General features: G+C 36.7%; 2 protein-coding genes across 2 annotated transcripts; both read left to right on the forward strand.

Annotated features, from left to right (window-relative positions):
- The first annotated feature begins 1,744 nt into the window (after window positions 1-1,744).
- Window positions 1,745-4,242, forward strand: LOC111791734 (cation/calcium exchanger 2). Its single transcript, XM_023673205.2, has 2 exons — window positions 1,745-1,975; window positions 2,089-4,242. The coding sequence occupies exon 2, from the start codon at window positions 2,393-2,395 to the stop codon at window positions 4,109-4,111; it is 1,719 nt and encodes a 572-aa protein (XP_023528973.1). The 5' UTR covers window positions 1,745-1,975; window positions 2,089-2,392; the 3' UTR covers window positions 4,112-4,242.
- Window positions 4,243-5,762: 1,520 nt separating this feature from the next.
- RIF10 (polyribonucleotide nucleotidyltransferase) lies at window positions 5,763-19,918 on the forward strand. The gene is made up of 25 exons (XM_087122276.1): window positions 5,763-6,194; window positions 6,978-7,046; window positions 7,777-7,883; window positions 7,972-8,014; window positions 9,393-9,476; window positions 11,138-11,202; window positions 11,314-11,470; window positions 12,001-12,057; window positions 12,159-12,272; window positions 12,840-13,103; window positions 13,676-13,750; window positions 14,322-14,435; window positions 14,788-14,880; window positions 15,225-15,403; window positions 15,540-15,723; window positions 15,841-15,888; window positions 16,018-16,090; window positions 17,166-17,239; window positions 17,405-17,512; window positions 17,598-17,692; window positions 18,076-18,139; window positions 18,229-18,282; window positions 18,374-18,415; window positions 18,958-19,434; window positions 19,591-19,918. The coding sequence occupies exons 1-24, from the start codon at window positions 5,904-5,906 to the stop codon at window positions 19,273-19,275; spliced, it is 2,772 nt and encodes a 923-aa protein (XP_086978402.1). The 5' UTR covers window positions 5,763-5,903; the 3' UTR covers window positions 19,276-19,434; window positions 19,591-19,918.
- The last annotated feature ends 151 nt before the right edge of the window (window positions 19,919-20,069 follow it).

Here is a 20,069-nt window from a genome sequence, read left to right on the forward strand (position 1 = left end):
TCGAGCCTAAACCCTAAACCTTAAACAAATATCGACCTGTTATTAATCTAGATTATCAAAATTCATATACTTTTTTTATACAATTTTTATGAATGGTTTTTTATTTATTTTTAATTTAGTAATTATAGAGCGAGAAGACGAGCAACTTAGTAGTTCCAGATGTTGTTGCCTTGTGGCCAGCTCTCAGGGTCATTCGCCTGTTAAAGCGATACGTGAATTGTTCTAATAAATATTATTATTTGACCCGTCAATTAAAAAAATAAAAAAATGGGTCATATTAGTTTATTCTCGAGCGGAAAAAAGTAATCCTTTTTAGATAAATTAGGGTTTCGTCAAAGATGAGTAGACATAGAGTAAAACATAATGCAAGAAAGATGCCAAAATTGATCGTATGATGACCTATATACTATTTAATAATATTATTGAATATATATATATATAATTGAAGTATAACGTGGACATATCACAAACGTGTTTTGTTGTCTAACTCGTGAAGCCCTTAAATGAAAATAGGAATAAAGTGAGGGGCCTAGCTTGCAAAAACAAACAAAATGAAGGACAAAAATAATTGAGAGATGGTCATCGTACCGAGTTGTCGATTCGGATTTAATTGAACGAAAACAAAATCACACACACTTATATATAATATAATATAATTATACTAATTTTGTAAAATCGTGGTGGAATTGAATCCCTATGATTGTGACTCGTAACTTTACCCTCCACCACGCTTTTTGCTTTCTTAGTGTAATAGTCCATATCCACTACTAGGAGATATTGTCCTTTTTGGACTTTTCCTTGAGGGAGCTCCCCCTCAATACTTTCAAACGCGTAGGGGAAGGTTTCCACACCCTTATAAATGGTGGTTTATTCTCCTCTCCAACCAATGTGAGACATCACAATCCACCTCCCTTCGGGGCCTAGCGTCTTCGCTGGCACTCTTCCCTTCCTCTAATCGATGTGGGACCGCTCCCAAATCCACTCATCTTTGAAGCCTAACGTCCTTATGTGGGACATCACAATCCACCCCCCCCTCGAGGCCCAGCGTCCTCGCTAGCACTCTTCCCTTCCTCCAATTGATGTGGGACCGTCATCAAATCCACCCCCTTTGAGGCCGTGCGTTTTTACTGGCACACCGCCTTTTGTCTACCCCTTTCGGGGGAACAGCAAGAAGGCTGACACACCATCTGATGTCTGGTTCTGATATCATTTGTAACGGTCCAGATCCACCACTAGCAGATATTGTCATCTTTAAGCTTTCCTTTTTAGACTTCCCAGTCTCAAGGTTTAAAACGTGGGAAGGTTTTCACACCCTTATAAATGGTGGTTTGTTCTCCTCCCCAATCAACATGGGACATCACACTTAGCCCTCAAACTTTATCTTCGTAACAGACTAAATTTATTATTTAAAAAAAGTTATAGAGAATAAAATTATCATTTAAAAAAATTATAGGGACGGAAATGAACATTTTAAAAGTACATGAACCAAAATGAACTAAAATCGGGAAGACAGAGACTCAAATATTATTTAAATATTAATAATATTATTGCTTTATATATATATATATATATTTTTTTTTTTTTAATTAACGGATTTGATTGATTCTTAAATTTTATCGAGCATCTATTTTCGTTCCCGAATTAAAAACATTTAATGACATAATTCTATTGACTTTCTAAATAATTTTTTTTAAAAAATGATATTTAAAAAAAATTAAAGCGCGTCCCAAATGATTCTGAAGTAAAAAAGTGAAAAATAACCCCACGAATATCGAGAAGTCGCGTTTACACACACATTGGAGTCAATGTTTGTTGCTGCGAATTTGATTAACACGGATTCGTGGTTCGTTGCAATTAATCCTCTCGTTTTGGGTATCTGAAACGCGTAATCGTAATCTCCAATCAGGCGAAGGGATCCGATTCTTCGTTTTTGGTGAGCTTTTCTTCACGAGGAGGTAATGCGAGCGTCTGACAGGTAGGTTCTCCCCTTCTTTTTTTTCTTTTTAATCTTCCCCTTCCCGTTTCTACTGCTTTGATTTTGATTTTGATTTTGATTTTGATCTTGATTTTGATCGAATGGCGACACAGAAATGAACACCGCAAACTGTTCCGCATGTGGATAAAACTGCTCCATCTACTCAATTCCATTACGCTTTCATTCTGGCTTATACGACAAAAGCCACCCACGTCTTTGGATTGGAAGCGGAATCCGGAATGAGTTAGTTCCCCCCCTTCTTTTTAATTTTGATTTTGTTCAAGATTTCTGTCCTGTTCTTGATATATCTGCCAATTACTCACTTATCTGAGACTGAAATCATGAGCCATTGTTCCCATGTTCTTAGTTCTTGAGATAGAGATTAAGAGAGAGGGCTTCGTTGATTCGTTTTCTTGAATGGGTGTCTTAGTTTCTCTCTTCAAGCAGAGAGGTTTTATCATTTTCTTGAATCTCTCGTTTCTATCAGTGGCGGCTTGTGCTTTTTTTGCCATTCGTTTTCATTCTCCAGAATCCCATTTCCACGTTCTTAACAAAAGCTCGAGAAGAATCCATGGAAGCCCACAGGATGATTGCCGGAGTTTTCTTGGTTTAACTGATTTTGAAGCTAAGTGCTCTGTTCTTAAATCCAACAACCCTTGTAACACCCAAGGCTATATAGATTATCTTTACATTTTCTATTGTCAGTATGGAAGTTTTAGCATTCTGGGGTATACTCTGCTGTTTCTGTGGCTTCTTGTGTTGTTCTATCTTCTGGGTAATACTGCCTCTGAATACTTTTGTTCTTCCCTTGAGAGCTTGTCAAAAGTGTTGAATCTGTCCCCTACAATTGCTGGTGTTACTCTGCTTTCTCTTGGCAATGGGGCACCCGATGTTTTTGCTAGCCTTGTTGCCTTTATGGGGGATGGAACTAGTGATATTGGATTGAATACTGTTCTTGGTGGAGCTTCGTTTGTTACCTGTGTCGTCGTCGGAATCATAAGCATTTTGCTGCGTCGGCGACGAATTAAGGTGAATAGGTCTGGCTTCATTAGAGATGTTTTGTTCTTCCTCTTGGTTCTTTTGTCTGTTTTCTTCATACTGCTTCATGGTCATATCAATCTATGGGGTGCCATTGGGTTTTCTTCCATGTATATTGTTTATGTTTTGGCTGTTTATGTCTCCCATGCTCAATGGTTGAGTTTTAGAAGTGGTGATATCTGTGAACCCCTTTTGAAAGAGCCACCAAAGGATGAGTTTGAGGGTGTAAATGAATCACGGTACAACGACGACAACAACGACGATAACGATGATGTTAGGATCGATGTATATGATCTCTGTTTTTGTCCAAGATTATCGCCTTCGTGTCTCGTTTTCCTTCGCATCCTTGAGATTCCTCTTTACTTGCCTAGAAGATTGACAATTCCAGCCATTGCTGAAGAAAACTGGTCTAGACCATATGCAGTTGCTTCAGTGATATTGGCTCCTCTTCTCTTATCTGTTCTATGGACCTTTCACCACCAAACCGACACGACACAGTCGAACCTGATCATCTGCGTCGTCGCTTTGCTGCTCGGGATTAGTTTTGGGATTGTTGCATTTGCAACAACTGAGAATTCAACCCCACCAAAGAAGTGCTTATTCCCTTGGCTAGCAGCTGGCTTCACCATGAGTTTAACATGGAGTTACATTCTAGCTCAGGAACTAGTAGGCCTATTGGTTTCACTTGGCTACATAATGAACATAAGCCCTTCAATCCTAGGACTTACCTTCCTAGCCTGGGGGAACTCTCTTGGGGATTTAGTTGCCAATGTGACCATGGCATTGAACGGCGGGCAGCGAGGCGCTCAAATCGCCATCTCCGGCTGCTATGCCGGTCCCATCTTCAACACTTTGTTCGGCCTAGGAATGTCCCTCGTCGGCGCGTCGTGGAAGAAGTATCCTCAGTCGATCGCCATCCCTCCCGACCCGTATGTCATGGAGACATTGGGGCTATTAGTCGGCGGGTTGCTTTGGGCACTCGTGGCCTTGCCAAGGCGAGAGATGAGGCTTGATGCAGTGTTGGGAGGAGGCCTTTTGGCTATCTACTTAACCTCTCTACTCTTAAGGCTGTTGCAAGCTTTTGCTTCCTCCCATTAGAATCATTTGAAAAGAAAATTACAAATGTAATTGTATTTTTTAAAAGATTATGATACAATTACACTTAGTTTCTTGTAAATTAATTCCACTTGGTTAAGAGTAATTTGATCTATGAAGATTTAATTGTAGAATGGTCCTTTGAGTTTCTAAATTTTGCAGAAAGGGGCCTCAGTTTTCTTGGTATTAGAAAATTGACTGCCGACCAAACTGTCTTTCAAGATAAGAATTGTTGACTGTGGCCGACAACTTGAAATTGACTGTTTTCTACTTAGTCTAGAACTTCTCAATGTATATTTTATGATTTTTATTAAATTTTTAAATATTTTTCAGCTGAAAATTTTAATTATCCAATTCTTTTTTTTTTTAATATTTGTTTTTTTATTTTTACAGCTCAAATTTTCCTCATTCAATGGCTATTTCAGCCGCCTTTATATATCCATTTTTGCACATATCTCAAAGCTACATTATCCACGTGGTAAACAATTAGAAATAAATTATTATTTTTTATGTTTAGACTCTAAAATAGACATTTAAAATTTAGAGTAATGTGTTTTGAATTAATAAATAAATACGTGTCGCATAGAAAAAAAAAAACAATTATGTATAAAATTGTAGAGTGCATTATATCAATAATATACTAATAATATACTCAATATAATATAATGTGAATGATATATAATAAATAAGTTGTATGTAGTAATAATATGATATATTTATGAACGACAGACACATGTCAATAGTTGTATGTAATATAATATGATATATTAAGTGTATTTCTTCTGTACTTTTTCAAAAAAAGAAGATTACGTAAAATAATTTGGGTCAAGATGTATTGAAAACGTTGTCCCCACTTATAATTAGTTATTCGAAACTCTACTCCTAATATTTATCCGTTAAAGGAGCTTACGTATAGTTAAACTCTTTTACAGTTGATTCAATGTTTTTATTATATCATAAAAAAAAACAAATAATAAAAAAAAAAGGGGGTGTTGTTCTTATAAAATTTTATTATATATATATATATATATCAAAAGATTAAAAAACATTGACCTAGCACGCCGAGAATTAAATGGTTACGCAAGTCAATTGAAGTCTTTTCACTGGTGCTTCTCGAAAAGTCTGTTGTTTTCTATTTCGAATCACAAGGCTAGGTTTGACCTCCGAACCTCCTCTCTTCTTCTCTTCACGTACATGGGTTACTTGCCCCTATCCATAATAGACGAACTGGAACCACTGAGAGAGAGGGGGATACTCAACTCACCTCCCCTCTTCCACAATGAGGTGAAGATCAAGGGAGGGGGCCAGAAACCCGAACGTGAAACATTTCACCGCACCACATGACTATTTTGTCGAGCTCTCTCTTAGATGTCTCCTCTATCAAATCACAAATGTTGGTTCTCATTGTGTTAGTACGCAAGAAGAACAAACAAGTACGAGTGTGTGTGACTTCAAAAACCTAAATACATCGAAAGCAGTAGCTTTGAAACAACACTATTTAGATGCATTCAAGGGAAGAAACTCAAAAGATCAATCTCGAGACTCTTATCTATAATATAAAATTATTACAATTTTTAGGAGTTAGATTAAATTATTATATAAAATTGACCTAATTCTGTTCCAGCATTTGAAACGGGATAAAATACTCCCTCCAAAAAATATTGCACTAAAGAATCGATAAGGCAATTTTGCGAGCCGTCAATTGGGAGTGGATAAAATCCTACAATCTTCCCTCTCTTCCCCTTCTCTGTCTGCTTCTCGAACAACACAGAGCAGCTGCACCTACAGATCAACAATGTTAGCGAACACTTGCGGCCTCCATTTCCGACCATGCTATTCCCACGCAGCCGAATTCTCTCATTCTGGGACATGCCAAATCTCTCTATCTTCCTATTGCCCTCGTTTCCATGCTTTCACCAAACCGAAGCTCTCGTCTCTGTCGCTTCTTCGCAGTAAGAAAAATGGTAAGAGTTTGGTCACCAGGGCTCTTACGAATTCTGCGGAACCTGACTCGGTTGCGGCGAGCGATGGAATACCCAGTTCTTTGCGGCCTTTCTCTGTCAAAATTCCTGTTGGGGATAGACATGTAAGTCTGAGAAATTTTACTTTCCGCGACTTTAATGTGTTAACGAGGAGTTTATGGAAGTGGGGTTTTGAGTATAATTTCATTTTTCAAACTGTATGGAGAACCTTTTAAATCTATGTACATGTGTTGCCAAAAGAAATTTTTTGTTGTTTGAGTGTTATGTGAGCCAGTTGCCTATGTAAAAATAAGAAGTGTAAATTCAAGTTAATGCAAGTGAGTGACTGAGAGTTGTTAGCTGAAATATATAAAATTCTGCCATCGGGTTAAATGGAGATGTTGTTGAGGATTGTTGGAAGAAGAATCCCACGTCGACTAATCAAGGAGTTAATCATGAGTTTATAAGTAAGGAATATATCTTCATTGGTATGAGGCCTTTTGGGGAAACCAAAAGCAAAGCCATAAGAGCTTATGCTCAAAGTGGACAATATCATACCATTGTGGAGGTTCGTGATTCCTAACAGATGTAAGCTAAAGAAGTTTGAGTGAAGAAAGAAGCTTGTGAGTGAGAGAGCAAACTTGAAAAATCAGGGGGTGGGGGTTGGAGGAGTTCTTCTTCAGTTTATTGTGAGCTCTAAGTAATTTGCTTTTGTTTGGTTAATGTATGTTAATGGATGTGGCGAACCTAGTAGAACCACTTAGCTTGTTGTCTTATTGCACTTGTACTCTGCTTTAGTTTCTTTGTCTGTAGCCAAAATTGTAGCTTTTATCTGGTTGTCTGGACGAGAATGTTCCGTAAATGTGCGTCTTTACTGGAGCTTTTGTTCTGCATTATGAATCTTTCAGATTTTGGTCGAGACGGGCCATATGGGGAGACAAGCTAGTGGTGCTGTTACAGTAACTGATGGAGAAACTGTAAGATGAATTTCAAATTCATATAATTCTTCGCTTGCTATTGCTTTAATGCCAATATCTTGTAGCTCATTCTTTTATCGATTATGCATGCCCCATTCTCCACTCCCTCTTTAATCACCCCACTTTGGAAGATGTGTATCCCAAGAAGGTCAGTTTTATTTTTTTGCTTAGCAAGTCTCGCACAAGAGATTATCACTATTGACCCCATCCATATGTAGTCTCTTGTTATTCTATGGTCTTAGCGATGCAACATTTGTAAGAGAGCATTTTTTATGGGATTCTCAATTTGGAGGTGCAATTTGGGATAGCATTCTGGAGATGTCTAGAGTGTAGTTGGTTCATAGTAGTTTGCGTGGGAGATCTAGGGTGAAGGAGGTGCACTGTTTATTTGCCTTTCGTAGATAGGATCGACTTGATCGTGGGCTACTTTTTTTTTATTGTGGTCTTTTGGAATATTTGGCTTGACAGAAATAGGATGAGCTTTTAGCAATTTGGAGGTATTGGGCAGAGATTTGAACCTTGGCTAGGTTCAATTCCCCTCTTTGGATCTAGTAATTGAATTGGAGCCCTTTCTTTTAAATTTATAGTTTGTTTGTCATTAGTTTCTTGGTTCTTTTATTTTGGGTATTCTGTTTCTACATGCACAAAGAACTAGTTTTTTACTTACTTTTTCTTTCTTGCAAACTAGTTGATTAGGAGAAACTAACACATTTGGTTTCTATATCTTCAGATTGTTTATACATCTGTTTGTTTGGCTGATATACCAAGCGAGCCTTCGGATTTCTTTCCACTTTTTGTTAATTATCAAGAACGTTTTTCTGCAGCAGGTCGGACTAGGTCTGCATTGCACTCCTTCCTACTTGTTTTCTGTAGTTATTTTTTTCTTCTAGTTTGATGCATAACCTTGTTTATACCTTTGGCGCAGCGGAGGATTCTTCAAACGCGAAGGAAGAGCAAGAGATCACGAGGTAGTCTGTTTGCTAAATTTATTTTCTTTTTCCATTTTCAAAAGAAACATTGTTTTAAATATGATCATAATATTCTAGTTTAAGTTTTCTTGTGACAAGTTTGGCAATGTAGGTTAATCATGGGCTACATTTTGAGCTATTCTCATCATGATAAGATGCAAAATATAAGAAGCACATATTTTAGGCAAAAGGAGTTGCAAGAATAAGCGCAACAAGATATGTGTGTCAGTGCATAGTTATACATTTCTAAACATTGCACGTAAATTTATTCTGAAATAAACCGATGCATCAACTTCTACCGTGAATTAGTTTTCCCAAACTAGGTAATTGGGGGTACAATTGTCGAACCCAAAGACTTAACAAGAAGCTTTGGCACTTCACTTCACCAATTCTATTGCCTATAATTACGTTGGAGACCTTGCCTTTTAGCATGCATCTTGTCTTCAATATAGAATGCTTTTAAGTTGTTCCATTTTCTGCTTTTAGGTTAAGAACCATCAAAGCACACAACTGGTTTCATTCTCTCTCAATATTCTGATAATGAGTTTTCTTCCTTCAGAGCGATATTTGTTTTTGTAATTCATTTGGTAAATCATAAATGCGCAACTTTCTTTCCCATTGTTGGCTGAACCATTTTATTGTTTTTTGCTTGGATTACTAAAATCAACCACTGTACTTTAGCCTAATAATGCCTTAGACTTGACTCGCATTTCCCCTCTTGAAGTTGAAGAAGCCGAAATTCATATTCATCTTCTACACTCCATCAATTTGCTTTTCTCCCGAATCGTTTGTTTTCGACTCAAGTTTGATTGACTTAATTGATTCTTAGCTTGATTTCAGTGTTTTGACTTATTAACCTTCTTCTTAGTTGTTTTCAACCCACTGCCATGTAGATTCTTTCGTTTATTTCTCCCGGAGGAATGATCAAGTCTTGTATTTCTTTGTTCAGTCCATGGATATATTGTGCCACCTGCTATTATTATTCCCCCTCCAAATTATTTTTGCATTTAATTGATAACTTCTTTATATAGGTTTTCCTTTGATCTCGATCCTTGGCAAAAATCTTGGTAGATTAGGTATAATTTTTGCATGATTAATTGAACAGAATCTGTTCTTTAATAGAGAGTCAGTTCCTTGAGGCTTCCTTCTGGGCTCTCTGATAGGCATTTTGGTAACTATGAGTCTCTTCCATATGTAGTTACCGGGGTGGCCCTTGCAACCCTTTTTCTCTGAGGCTTCTTACATTGCATATTTCATTTGATAAATTGCTCTGTTTGTCATGAAAAAAAATCTATTTTCTTCTCGTCCTTCTGTTATATTATTTATTTATTTATTATTATTTTGTTATATTATTTATTAATTATTATTTTTCTTTCAGGTTCTCATTTGTAGATTGATTGATAGGCCCTTGCGCCCAACTATGCCCAAAGGTTTTTACCATGAAACCCAGATATTATCTTGGGTATGAGTTAATGATGCTATCAATTTTCATTCGTTTATTTATTTATTTTTGTATAAAACCCAAACCTTAATGAAGAAACAAATGAAAAGAATACACGGACATACAAAAAGGGGCTCCAGTAAAGTAAAATGAGACCTAATGAGTAATTACAAAAAGGTCCAGACATTGAGGCTCAAAGAGAAACAAAGAATCTAAGAAGTGACCGAAGTAGATTTTCATTTCTTTACATCTAAGACATGCAAAATGATTGTAGCCTTATGGAGGGTACAGCGACATTCAATTAAAGCTTTCTACCCAATTGATAACCATGTATGGGAGCAACTAATTGACATATTATAACAGATGCGACTTTTATATACATATCTTGAGTGGCCGAGTTAGCTTGCGTGTAGACCTGACTCAACTGCATTAGTTGACAACTACTGTTATCTAACTACACCATTTAATAACTAAATTGTGTAACATTTGGGTATAAAGGAACAGGTGGATGGTGTAGGGTTCTTCAGAGATGTTTGGAGTTAAATGCACATAATTTTTTTTTTCAAGATACGAAAATATCATTAATTAAGGAAAAGAAGTAAAAATGCTTAAAGGATACAAGCTCTCAAAGACTGAAAAGGAAAAGAGAAGAAAAATTAGATTCTAGAACATAACAAATTAGGAAGAGTGGACAAAAGCACAAAAGCACCGAATCCTCTGAGATTTTTATCGTGTACTTTATAATTTGTTGGTTTTTATTCTTGGCTCCTTTTTCGGGATTTTTGTTTTCTTTTTTTGCTGCTCTGGTGTATTCTTTTCTTTCTTCTCCCTGCAAGTTAGATTTTTAATTTAAAAATAATGTTCAAACCATGATCTTGGAGATTGTTTGGGACGATATAGATATCTCTTTAATCTATAGGTTATTATTTTCAAGTTCCGTATTGGATCTTGGTTGTACTCATAAAACCTCTTCTTCGTGATAGAAATACTTTTTACATGGGGTGGGTGGAGAGGCCAATCTAAATTAGTGACGGAAGACAAGAAAATTCTAATAGAGTTAATTTTAGCAACATGAGCTAACATTTGTTGATAATCATTCCCATATGTTTGGGTAAAGCATTTCATTGCTACCTTGACCATGTATCTTTCAACACTACTATTAATATTTCATTTTATGATAACTACTTATCTACATTTCATCATTTTCTTGATAAGTTTATTACTTTGTACTCCATCTCAAAGCATTTAGGTTTCAATTTGGATCATCTAAAACATTTTGTATATTCCTTGGGATAAACAAATTAGTTGTCCTTGAAGTGAAAGCTTTATGGCTATTTAATCATCTCAAATATAAGAGATAATCTGCATGAGATATTTAGAGCAATTTCTAGTACTTTTTCTCAGAGTTATACATGCCAATTTGAGAACTTTTGTACAACTTCCGTGGCTTACTTTTGTAATATATTTATTTAATAAATCATCTCTCATCTAAAGAAGTGAGGCCTAAAAATAAGGTTGTACAAGAATCAAGTATTCGCTCCCTCAAAGGAATTTTCAATCTTGTAATTGATTATTTGTAACTAATAGTTTCAATAGCTGATGTAGTTGTATAAGCTAAAGTGTTTATCATATTGGGTTTTTCTTCATCGACAACAACGGTTGGTGTTTACATATTCTTATAGGTTTTGAGTTATGATGGTCTGCACACTCCTGATTGTTTGGCAATTACAGCAGCTGGAATAGCAGTGTAAGTCTGTTATCTTTTTGTTTGATGACTTCTTCTACAAACATTTATGTTGCACATACATTTTCATTTCGGTATTCCATTTTTTAAATCGTTATGGTTCAAAATATACAGTGCGCTTTCAGAAGTTCCTAATTCAAAAGCAGTTGCTGGAGTTCGAATTGGTCTTGTTAACGACAAGTTTATTGTTAATCCAACTACTAAAGAGATGGAAGACTCTGAGCTTGATTTAGTACTTGCTGGCACTGATAGTGCAATATTGATGATAGAGGCAAGTCCATTTTTTTCAGCTTTCCTAAAGGGTGATTTTTATGTTCCTACTCTTTGTGCTCCATAAATCCTTCAGTACAATTTACGTTTCATTCGAGATATATTTAGAAATAAATATTATGCTCGCATGTTCTTCATGTTTTATTATTATTTTTTTTCGATATGACATAATTCATCCAGGAAAATTTCAAAAAAAGGGAAATAAGCTCCACTCGGTGCTGAAGGAGCTTATAATTATTCCAGTTGACATTGATTAAATAGGAGTATGATGATAATAATCTCTAGAGAGGAGGCTAGGTTAAATGCTTCATAGTTGATTGGTGATTTGACATGGTATCAAAGGAGGAGGTTTGGTGTTCAAACCCCCTGGAATATCATTTCCTCCTCCATTAATATTGATTTCCATTTTTTGGACCTTCCACAAATTTACAAGCCCACAAGTGAGGGGGAGTGTTAAAATATTGATATAATCTACAAATTTGTGTTTTCATTGTGCATAGAGTAACAAATTTTATTAAAATATCCATGCAGGGCTATGGTAATTTTCTACCTGAAGAGATGTTGCTCCAAGCTGTAGAAATTGGGCAGGTTGTTTACTTACTTTAAGTATGTAGCCTATTACTGATGTATTTTAAGATAGTTTATCTAGGTACCCAGAATAACAATACAAAACTCTTTCTTGAAAGCAGAATGCTGTAATAGCAATTTGCAAGGAGGTGGATGCATTAGTAAGGGAGCGAGGGAAACCAAAAATGCTCGATGCCATTAAGCTTCCTCCTCCTCAGCTCTATGAACATGTTGAAGTATGTATTTTGTTTCCCTCTCTCACTGAATAAGGTTGTGGCAATCTTCTTTACCTTCCTAAAAAATTATGTTCATTGTGTACACTGCATATGGGTTTGAGAGTGTGATCCTACTGCTAATAACTTGGTATTTTTACAGAACTTTCATGTTAATGATAATTTCCGTGTCTGTAATTTTCTTTAAAAAAACACATGATGGTAATGTTAGAGTCTGTTACAAATACACATTAGTTTGCTCCTAGTATTGGAGCTTCAAAGTCTCAAGCCCTTAGAAGCTGTGTGTGAGATCCCACATCGGTTGGAGAGGAGAACGAAGCATTCTATATAAGGGTGTGGAAACCTCTCCCTAGCAGACACGTTTTAAAAACCTTGAGGGGAAGCTTGGAAGGGAAAGCCGAAAGAGGACAATATCTTCTAGTGGTGAACTTGAACTCTTACACTGTGAATTCTAATTTATTATGATTTAAAATGGAAGACATTCCGTTGATCATTCACGTCCGTTTCTTTTGTAAAATTCCCTTCATTCGTATGCTTGGATGATTGCTAAAATAATATTTTTTTTTGTAGGAAATTGCCGGTAAAGAGTTAGAAAAAGTCCTGCAAATTAAAAGCAAAATTCCCCGTAGAAAGGCTCTCTTATCATTAGAAGAAAAGGTTATTTCCATATTGACAGAAGAAGGTTACGTCAGTTTAGATACCACTTCAGAAGTTCTCGAACCTATACCTGATTTGGTGGAGGATGAAGATGAGGATGATGAAGTGGTGGTGGATGGTGAAGTTGATGAAGGTGATGTCCATATTAAACCAACTACACGCCGGCCTATCTTAACAGTAATGCTCAGCTCCTTTACCCTACTTATAATCGTTTATTATATAATATTTTGTGATCTCTTCTAGTTTTCTCCTGTTCCACTAATATGGATATCATACATAGTTATATAAAAACCATCATTGCCCCATTAATATTTCTAATCCTATACATCTTACATAGATGTTGCCTGATGTTCTGTTGCATACTGCCTCATTTTGTTATCTGATAATTATCTTGGGTTAAAATACAAGTTTAGTTCCTTTAACTTTTATGATCATGTCTAATTAGATCCGAAAGTTTAAAATGATTTTAATTAGTTTGTGAACTTTTAATTTTGTGTCAAGTAGATCGATCATGGAATAAATCTCTTAAAAAATTCCTATTTCAACAAAAATCTAGTCCTAGTATCTTCTTTCTAACATAATAATAATGATAGTTATTATTTTTATTATTATGGATCTTTATTAAGAAAATGTCTTCATTTGGTTGCCCTGTTTCAGATGAATTATCTTTTGTTATTTGCATTCATTCGTTATCTGATTTTATTTATTTTGTAGTTTTATTTAACACCGTATCATTCTATTTCTTATAGCTCTTTTCCGTGGTAGACGTAAAGTTAGTATTTAAAGAAGTGACATCCAATTTTCTCAGGAGACGCATTGTGGAGGTACAATTGCTCTATATTCTATGTTTTACATTTTTAATAGAAATTATACTGGAAAATGTAATTATCCATTAAAAATTCTTTGTATATATAGGGAAAATTTCTCCCAGAGGAATCCCCGCTTCGATCCTCGTGAAAATAATAGGAAATTTTGCTGGGATTGGGATTGAAATAGTCGGAAGGAACAGGGATGGGAAAGGCTTCCCCATCTCTGCCCCGCCTCATGAACAGATCTAGATGGAATAGGTTCAATACATGGTGACCACTTCCCTAGGATTTAATGTCCTACAAATTTTCTTAGTACCAAATGTTGTAGAGTCAGACAGTCGTCCTATGAGAATTTTATGAGAATTTTGTAATTACGTACATGCTAACCCAAGGATTTGATATCTTACAAGTTTTTTTTGATACCAAATGTAGTAGAGTCAAACAGTTGTCCTTTGAGAATTTTGTAAATATGTACAAGCTAACCCAAACACTCACGTATATTAGAAAAAGATATATTAGAAAAAGAAAAAAAAAAACTATTCTCATGGAAATGTTTTCATATTCTCTCTGCTCGTTACTGCTTTAGGGTGGAATAAGAAGTGATGGGAGGACACCAGTTGAGATACGTCCAATTAACTCAAGATGTGGGTTACTTCCTCGGGCACATGGCAGCACACTTTTCACTCGTGGTGAAACTCAGGTTGTGGCAATCATTAGTGCATGTGTGTGTGTGTGTTACCTTACAAATCAATCAAAGGTCGTTTTTGTAACCTCTTTGGATTTGCTTCCTCTCTTTCATATCTAGAAAAGAAGAGTGGCACGAGAGTCCATTCCAAATAACCGGTCTTTTTTGGTTTTTTAGTTGGAAAATCTTATAGTTCCTTTTGGTTTGGTCTTTCCATCTTAAATTAGTGAAACTAAGGAAATTCTTAAGTCCCGGCCCTACCACAAATAAAACAAGGGAGTGGAAAGATGTTAAACGCAAGTAATTCTTGCTCCCGCCCCTTGGTATGCATCAAATTTGCAATATTTATGTGCTGTTTTGTTTTCAGTCACTTGCAGTGGTTACGCTCGGGGATAAGCAAATGGCACAAAGAGTGGACAACCTTGTTGATGCAGATGAGTTGAAAAGGTTCTACCTTCAGGTTGCTTAAAATCTTTTTCTTCTTCTTCTTCTTCTTTTGTATTTTGTAGGTTGTTATGTATCAAGTTTTCAATCTATTCAATGGTAGCTATGTAGACTTTTACATTTATAAAACTTTCACTGCTTTCCCTTTTTTTTTCTTGTGGTGGTGGGGGGAGGGGATAAAAAAGGGTCAATGACGTTCACTGCTTTAAGCGTCAAAAGTATTTCTTTTTCTTGTTCCAATTTATCAAATCAGGTGTGACGAATTGCCTGATGGTATTTGCTTTTAAATACCTCATTAAGATGGTCTTGAGTTCTGATAATGCAAGGTGATTGTTACTAATAACTCATATCCATATTCAGTACTCTTTTCCCCCATCATGTGTCGGAGAGGTTGGGCGTATTGGTGCACCTAGTCGAAGGGAAATTGGTCACGGTACGCTTGCAGAGAGAGCACTTGAACCATCTTTACCTGCTGAAGATGATTTTCCTTACACCATACGTGTTGAGAGTACAATCACTGAAAGCAATGGCTCCTCAAGGTTAGTTGGTTTGAGTGTTTTTATGCTTCCAAAACATATAAACTGTGCTATCTTTGTTCATTTTATTGTCAATAATTTTGAGAACTCTTTTAAAAACCTATTCATTTTTTAATATTTGCTAGTTTTTTCATGTTAGCATGGCATCCGTTTGTGGGGGTTCATTGGCTCTGCAGGATGCTGGAGTTCCAATTAAGTGTCCAATTGCTGGAATAGCAATGGGTTTGGTTAATGATACAAAGGAATTTGGGGGAGATGGAACTCCACTTATTCTGTCTGACATAACAGGATCCGAGGATGCTTCTGGAGATATGGATTTCAAGGTATTATTTCAAAGCTTTAGTTGATTTTTGACTCAAAACAAGATTCCCATATCTATAAAAATGTTACAACCAGGGCTACTAAATCCAAATCTTATGCATAAAATTGGTGTTTTACAGGTAGCTGGTAATGAAACGGGCATAACAGCATTTCAGATGGATATAAAGGTATGTTATTCTTCGATTTTATCCCAGTTTCTTACTGATTTGGCAATTATTGTGTCATTTGCTATAATATGTTTATTTGATACGCTTCAAAAGTCCTTGTGAAGATAAGAATCTGTGTTGATTTGATAGGTGGGCGGCATTACTATACCCATTATGAGAGAGGCGCTCCTGCAAGCAAAGGATGGCCGTAAGCATATTCTTGGTTAGTAATTTTCTTTCCATACCCTTTCCAGATCCTTGATCGTATATTTTCTCAACAGGCTCCCTTCCTAATATCACGATCTTCACTAACTATACCAAAAGGACCTCTTCCTTAATCATTTAAGGGACAAATTGCCTTAAGTCATATGCAGCCAGTCTCTTTAGTTACCTTCCTTGGAACTAACCTCCTTTCATCAATGGAATTATTCTCCTTTCCTTCTGTTACTTCAATCCCTCCTACTATCTTACTGCCAACCCCACCAGATATATCAATGCACTCTCATTAGATTGGACCAAGCTAGCCTCAAATCTATTTTTGTAACCGATCAAGTTCACCACTAGCAGATATTGTCCTCTTTGGACTTCCCCTCAAGGTTTTTAAAATGCATTTGCTAGGGAGAGGTTTCCACACCCCCTTATAAAGAATGCTTCGTTCTCCTCCCCAACGGATGTGGGATCTCACAATCCACCCCCTTCAGGGCCCAGTGTCCTCGCTCGCACTCGTTCCCTTCTCCAATCGATGTAGGACCCCCCAATCCAACCCCCGTCGGGCCTAGAGTCCTTGCTGGCACACTCCCTCGTGTCCACCCCCTTCAGGACTCAGCCTCCTCGCTGGCACATCTCCTGGTGTCTGGCTCTGATATCATTTGTAATAGACCAAGTTCACCGCTAGCAGATATTGTCCTCTTTAGGCTTTCCCTTTCGAGCTTCCCTTCAAGGTTTTTAAAACGCGTCTGCTAGGGAGAGGTTTCCACACCCCTTATAAAGAATGCTTCGTTCTCTTCCCCAACCGATGTGGGATCTCACAATTTTCTTGCTGTTTCCACTTTTCTTCGTCCGCTTCACTATTTTCTAACCATTTAGCTTGGTCCAATCAAATGAGAGTGCCGGTTAGATTGTATTGATCAACAAAGGTGGTGGACATGAAATGGATAGTCTCAACAGTATCTAATGTATTTTAATTGTCTGACCTTCTAATCACCAATTTATGGTGATCGATGACATTGGTAAGTTGGTAAAGTTCTATGATTTTCTTGAAGTGTATGATATATCTAATGTATGTTTTCAATTGACAGCTGAAATGTTGAAGTCTTCTCCTCCTCCTTCGAAAAGGCTTTCACAGTATGCTCCATTGATTCATATCATGAAGGTTTGTCCACTGCCCATATCAATTTGTTGAATTTCCTTCACATCTTTGATGTAATTGATTGTGTATTATGTGATAATAATAGAAGTATAAGAAGAAATACAATACTCTTACAATGATAATAAAATTTGAAATTTACTGCTTCTCTCATTTCTGATTCTTTGATAGGTTCTACCTGAAAAAATAAACCTAATCATTGGTTCTGGCGGAAAAAAGGTGAAGAGCATAATAGAGGAAACACGAGTCGAGGCTATTGACACTCAAGACGATGGGACAGTATGTTCAGAGAAATTCATTTGTTAGCTAACTTAGCCGGCTATGACTCTTTTGACTGCAATTTTGATATCTTTTGCTTTTGTAGGTTAAAATTACTGCAAATGATTTGTCAAGCTTGGAAAAATGCAAAGCTATTATTAGCAATCTGACAATGGTTCCAACTATTGGTGATATCTATAGGTAATTACTGTTCTAAATAATTCTTTACACTGTTTTCCTTTCAAGGAAGGTGCATAAGTAAGGACTTCTAGTTGGGACACATTACTATTTTTGGTGTAGTCTAAACATTGGAGAGAATTCTCTAAGATGGGTTCGAATAATAATGTAATCGTCTTGGACTTGAGAACTTAATGGAAAAATTTATAAAGACAATTGGAAATCGTATGTTACCTTGAAACAGTGTTTCTGCAAATCTCCTGCTTTACAAAGTTCTTGTATACAGAGCTTCATCCTGATTAATATATCAATTGCTGCTGTGTCCTCTGTACTTAACATTTGCTAGTTTCTTCAAACAAAACTATTGGAGTATGACCTCGGATTTTTTTCGTTCTTTTTCCTTCCAGGAACTGTGAGATCAAGACAATTGCTGCTTACGGTGTTTTTGTTGAGATAGCACCTGGACGAGAGGTATCATTGACGCCTTATTTCCCATTTCCTTTCATGTTATGAAAACTAGATGGTCCCTTTACTTGTGTCTCTTGTAAGTTTTCATACAGGGACTTTGCCATATTAGTGAGCTGAGCTCAGATTGGTTGGCAAAGGCAGAAGATGTAAGCACATTTTTTCTTCGGTTCGACCCTTTTGTCAATGTTTTCTGTCAAAAGTTCTATACTCTAAAGATAAAAAGCTTTTCTGTGGCAGGCTGTTAAAGTTGGAGACAAAATCGATGTCAAAGTCATTGAGGTTAGATTCTATGCCCTTGCCATTGTTCTGAGATTGTATGAATTGATTGTTTGCAAGTTAGAACTTTTGTAGGCTTCACCCACTAGTTTTAATTTCTTTAAAGAAAATTTTGCTGATGGGACAGTATTGTACCTATTTAGTGTTAGAGTGTTTCAATTGCTCGGTCATGTCATATAGGTCCGAGTCGGACATCCAATTGCTTCGATTTGAATTATCCAGAGGATGCCTTGCTATTATATAAAAAAAATGGACAATCAAACCTATTTCTCGATTCAATAGAAGCCCAAAGAGATGAATAGGGTCCCGAATAACGAGAGATATGTAAAAAACAGGTCCGTACACCAATTCCTAATCCTAAATGGAATGTAAGAGCGTAGGGATCCATATGTAAACATGGTATCTATTTAAATACGCTCGGATGACCCCTTCTCATAATTAGAATGTATATAAGCTAGCTCTATTCCAGTCGGTATGGAATGAACTTATAATCATGGAATCGACTCGATCATCAGATTATAGATTATAAGTTCACAATGATACAGGTAAATGAAAAGGGTCAGCTCCGCCTTAGCCGTCGAGCATTGCTTCCAGAGGCTGACCAGGATTCCAGTTCAAAGGATAACACAGGCAACCCCTCCAGAAACAAGGCTGCAATGCAGAAGGGCCCTGATAAAAGTACCTCTAAGATAGCTGGTAAGGAGAACATGGAACAGAGTAACGTGCAGAAAGGTGTTGTTGCAGCAAGTGGTAGTTCATCGGAGGACGCTGCAAAACTGCAGAAGAAGTTCATACGGAAAGAAGCGACTGCAACGAAAGACAGACCTATAAACAAAGAGAAGACAAAAAGCACAAGCAGTTGAGTTGTTAGTAGTATCTCCAACACCGAACTTTGTGAATGAAAAAGAGGATGAATTCAGATTGGTATATTAATGGTGTTGTGCACAAAACTGTATGTTAGTGTTCATTCTGCAGCAAGAGGATTAGTGGTACAAGTGCCTCACAACTTGAAAATTACCAAGGTGAATTCGCTTGTCCTTCCCAATATGTTTTTTCCTTGCTACATCTGCTACCAAGTTCTTAGCTGTGCTATTGTAAATCTTAAATATGGTCGACAACTTCGTAGTGTAATTCTTGTCGGTTCTCGAACTTATTTGGCTGTTTGGAAATTCTAACAGGACAACAAAAATTGTGGTTTTCCCCCATTGAATCCTTGATACAAATGTCCAGAAATGCGGTAGTAGCAGGAGCAAAACAAGGAGCAAGGCACTGGTAAGCTGCTGCAGAGTAGAAAGAAGATGGTCTCAGAACTCCTACTTTTTGGTCGGAGTTGCAGGGAATATATTTGTTCATACGAAGACTACTTTCATGTACTTTCATGTACATTACGTTTCAAAAGGAGCCTTTGTGGTTTCTGAAGTTTGAAAATGGTATTCAATGATCTCTAATTCCTTGATGATGTGTAAATTTTGGTACTTGGATTGTTGAGATGGCTCTTTTTTCTTCTCTCTGGCTTCCTCCACGGCCATACTGTCTTCTTTGTTTACCATTGTGCTTGTCGTTTGTCGCCATGTCACTTTCTGTTGTCGTCTACCACTCGTTGCCAATCGCTGTGGCTCCTCGTTGTCCTGTCGTGGCTCAGATCAAGGGAACAAAT

This window comes from Cucurbita pepo, chromosome 3, assembly GCF_057944985.1.
Source record: "Cucurbita pepo subsp. pepo isolate OVF chromosome 3, ASM5794498v1, whole genome shotgun sequence".
Taxonomy (NCBI): Eukaryota; Viridiplantae; Streptophyta; class Magnoliopsida; order Cucurbitales; family Cucurbitaceae; genus Cucurbita; species Cucurbita pepo.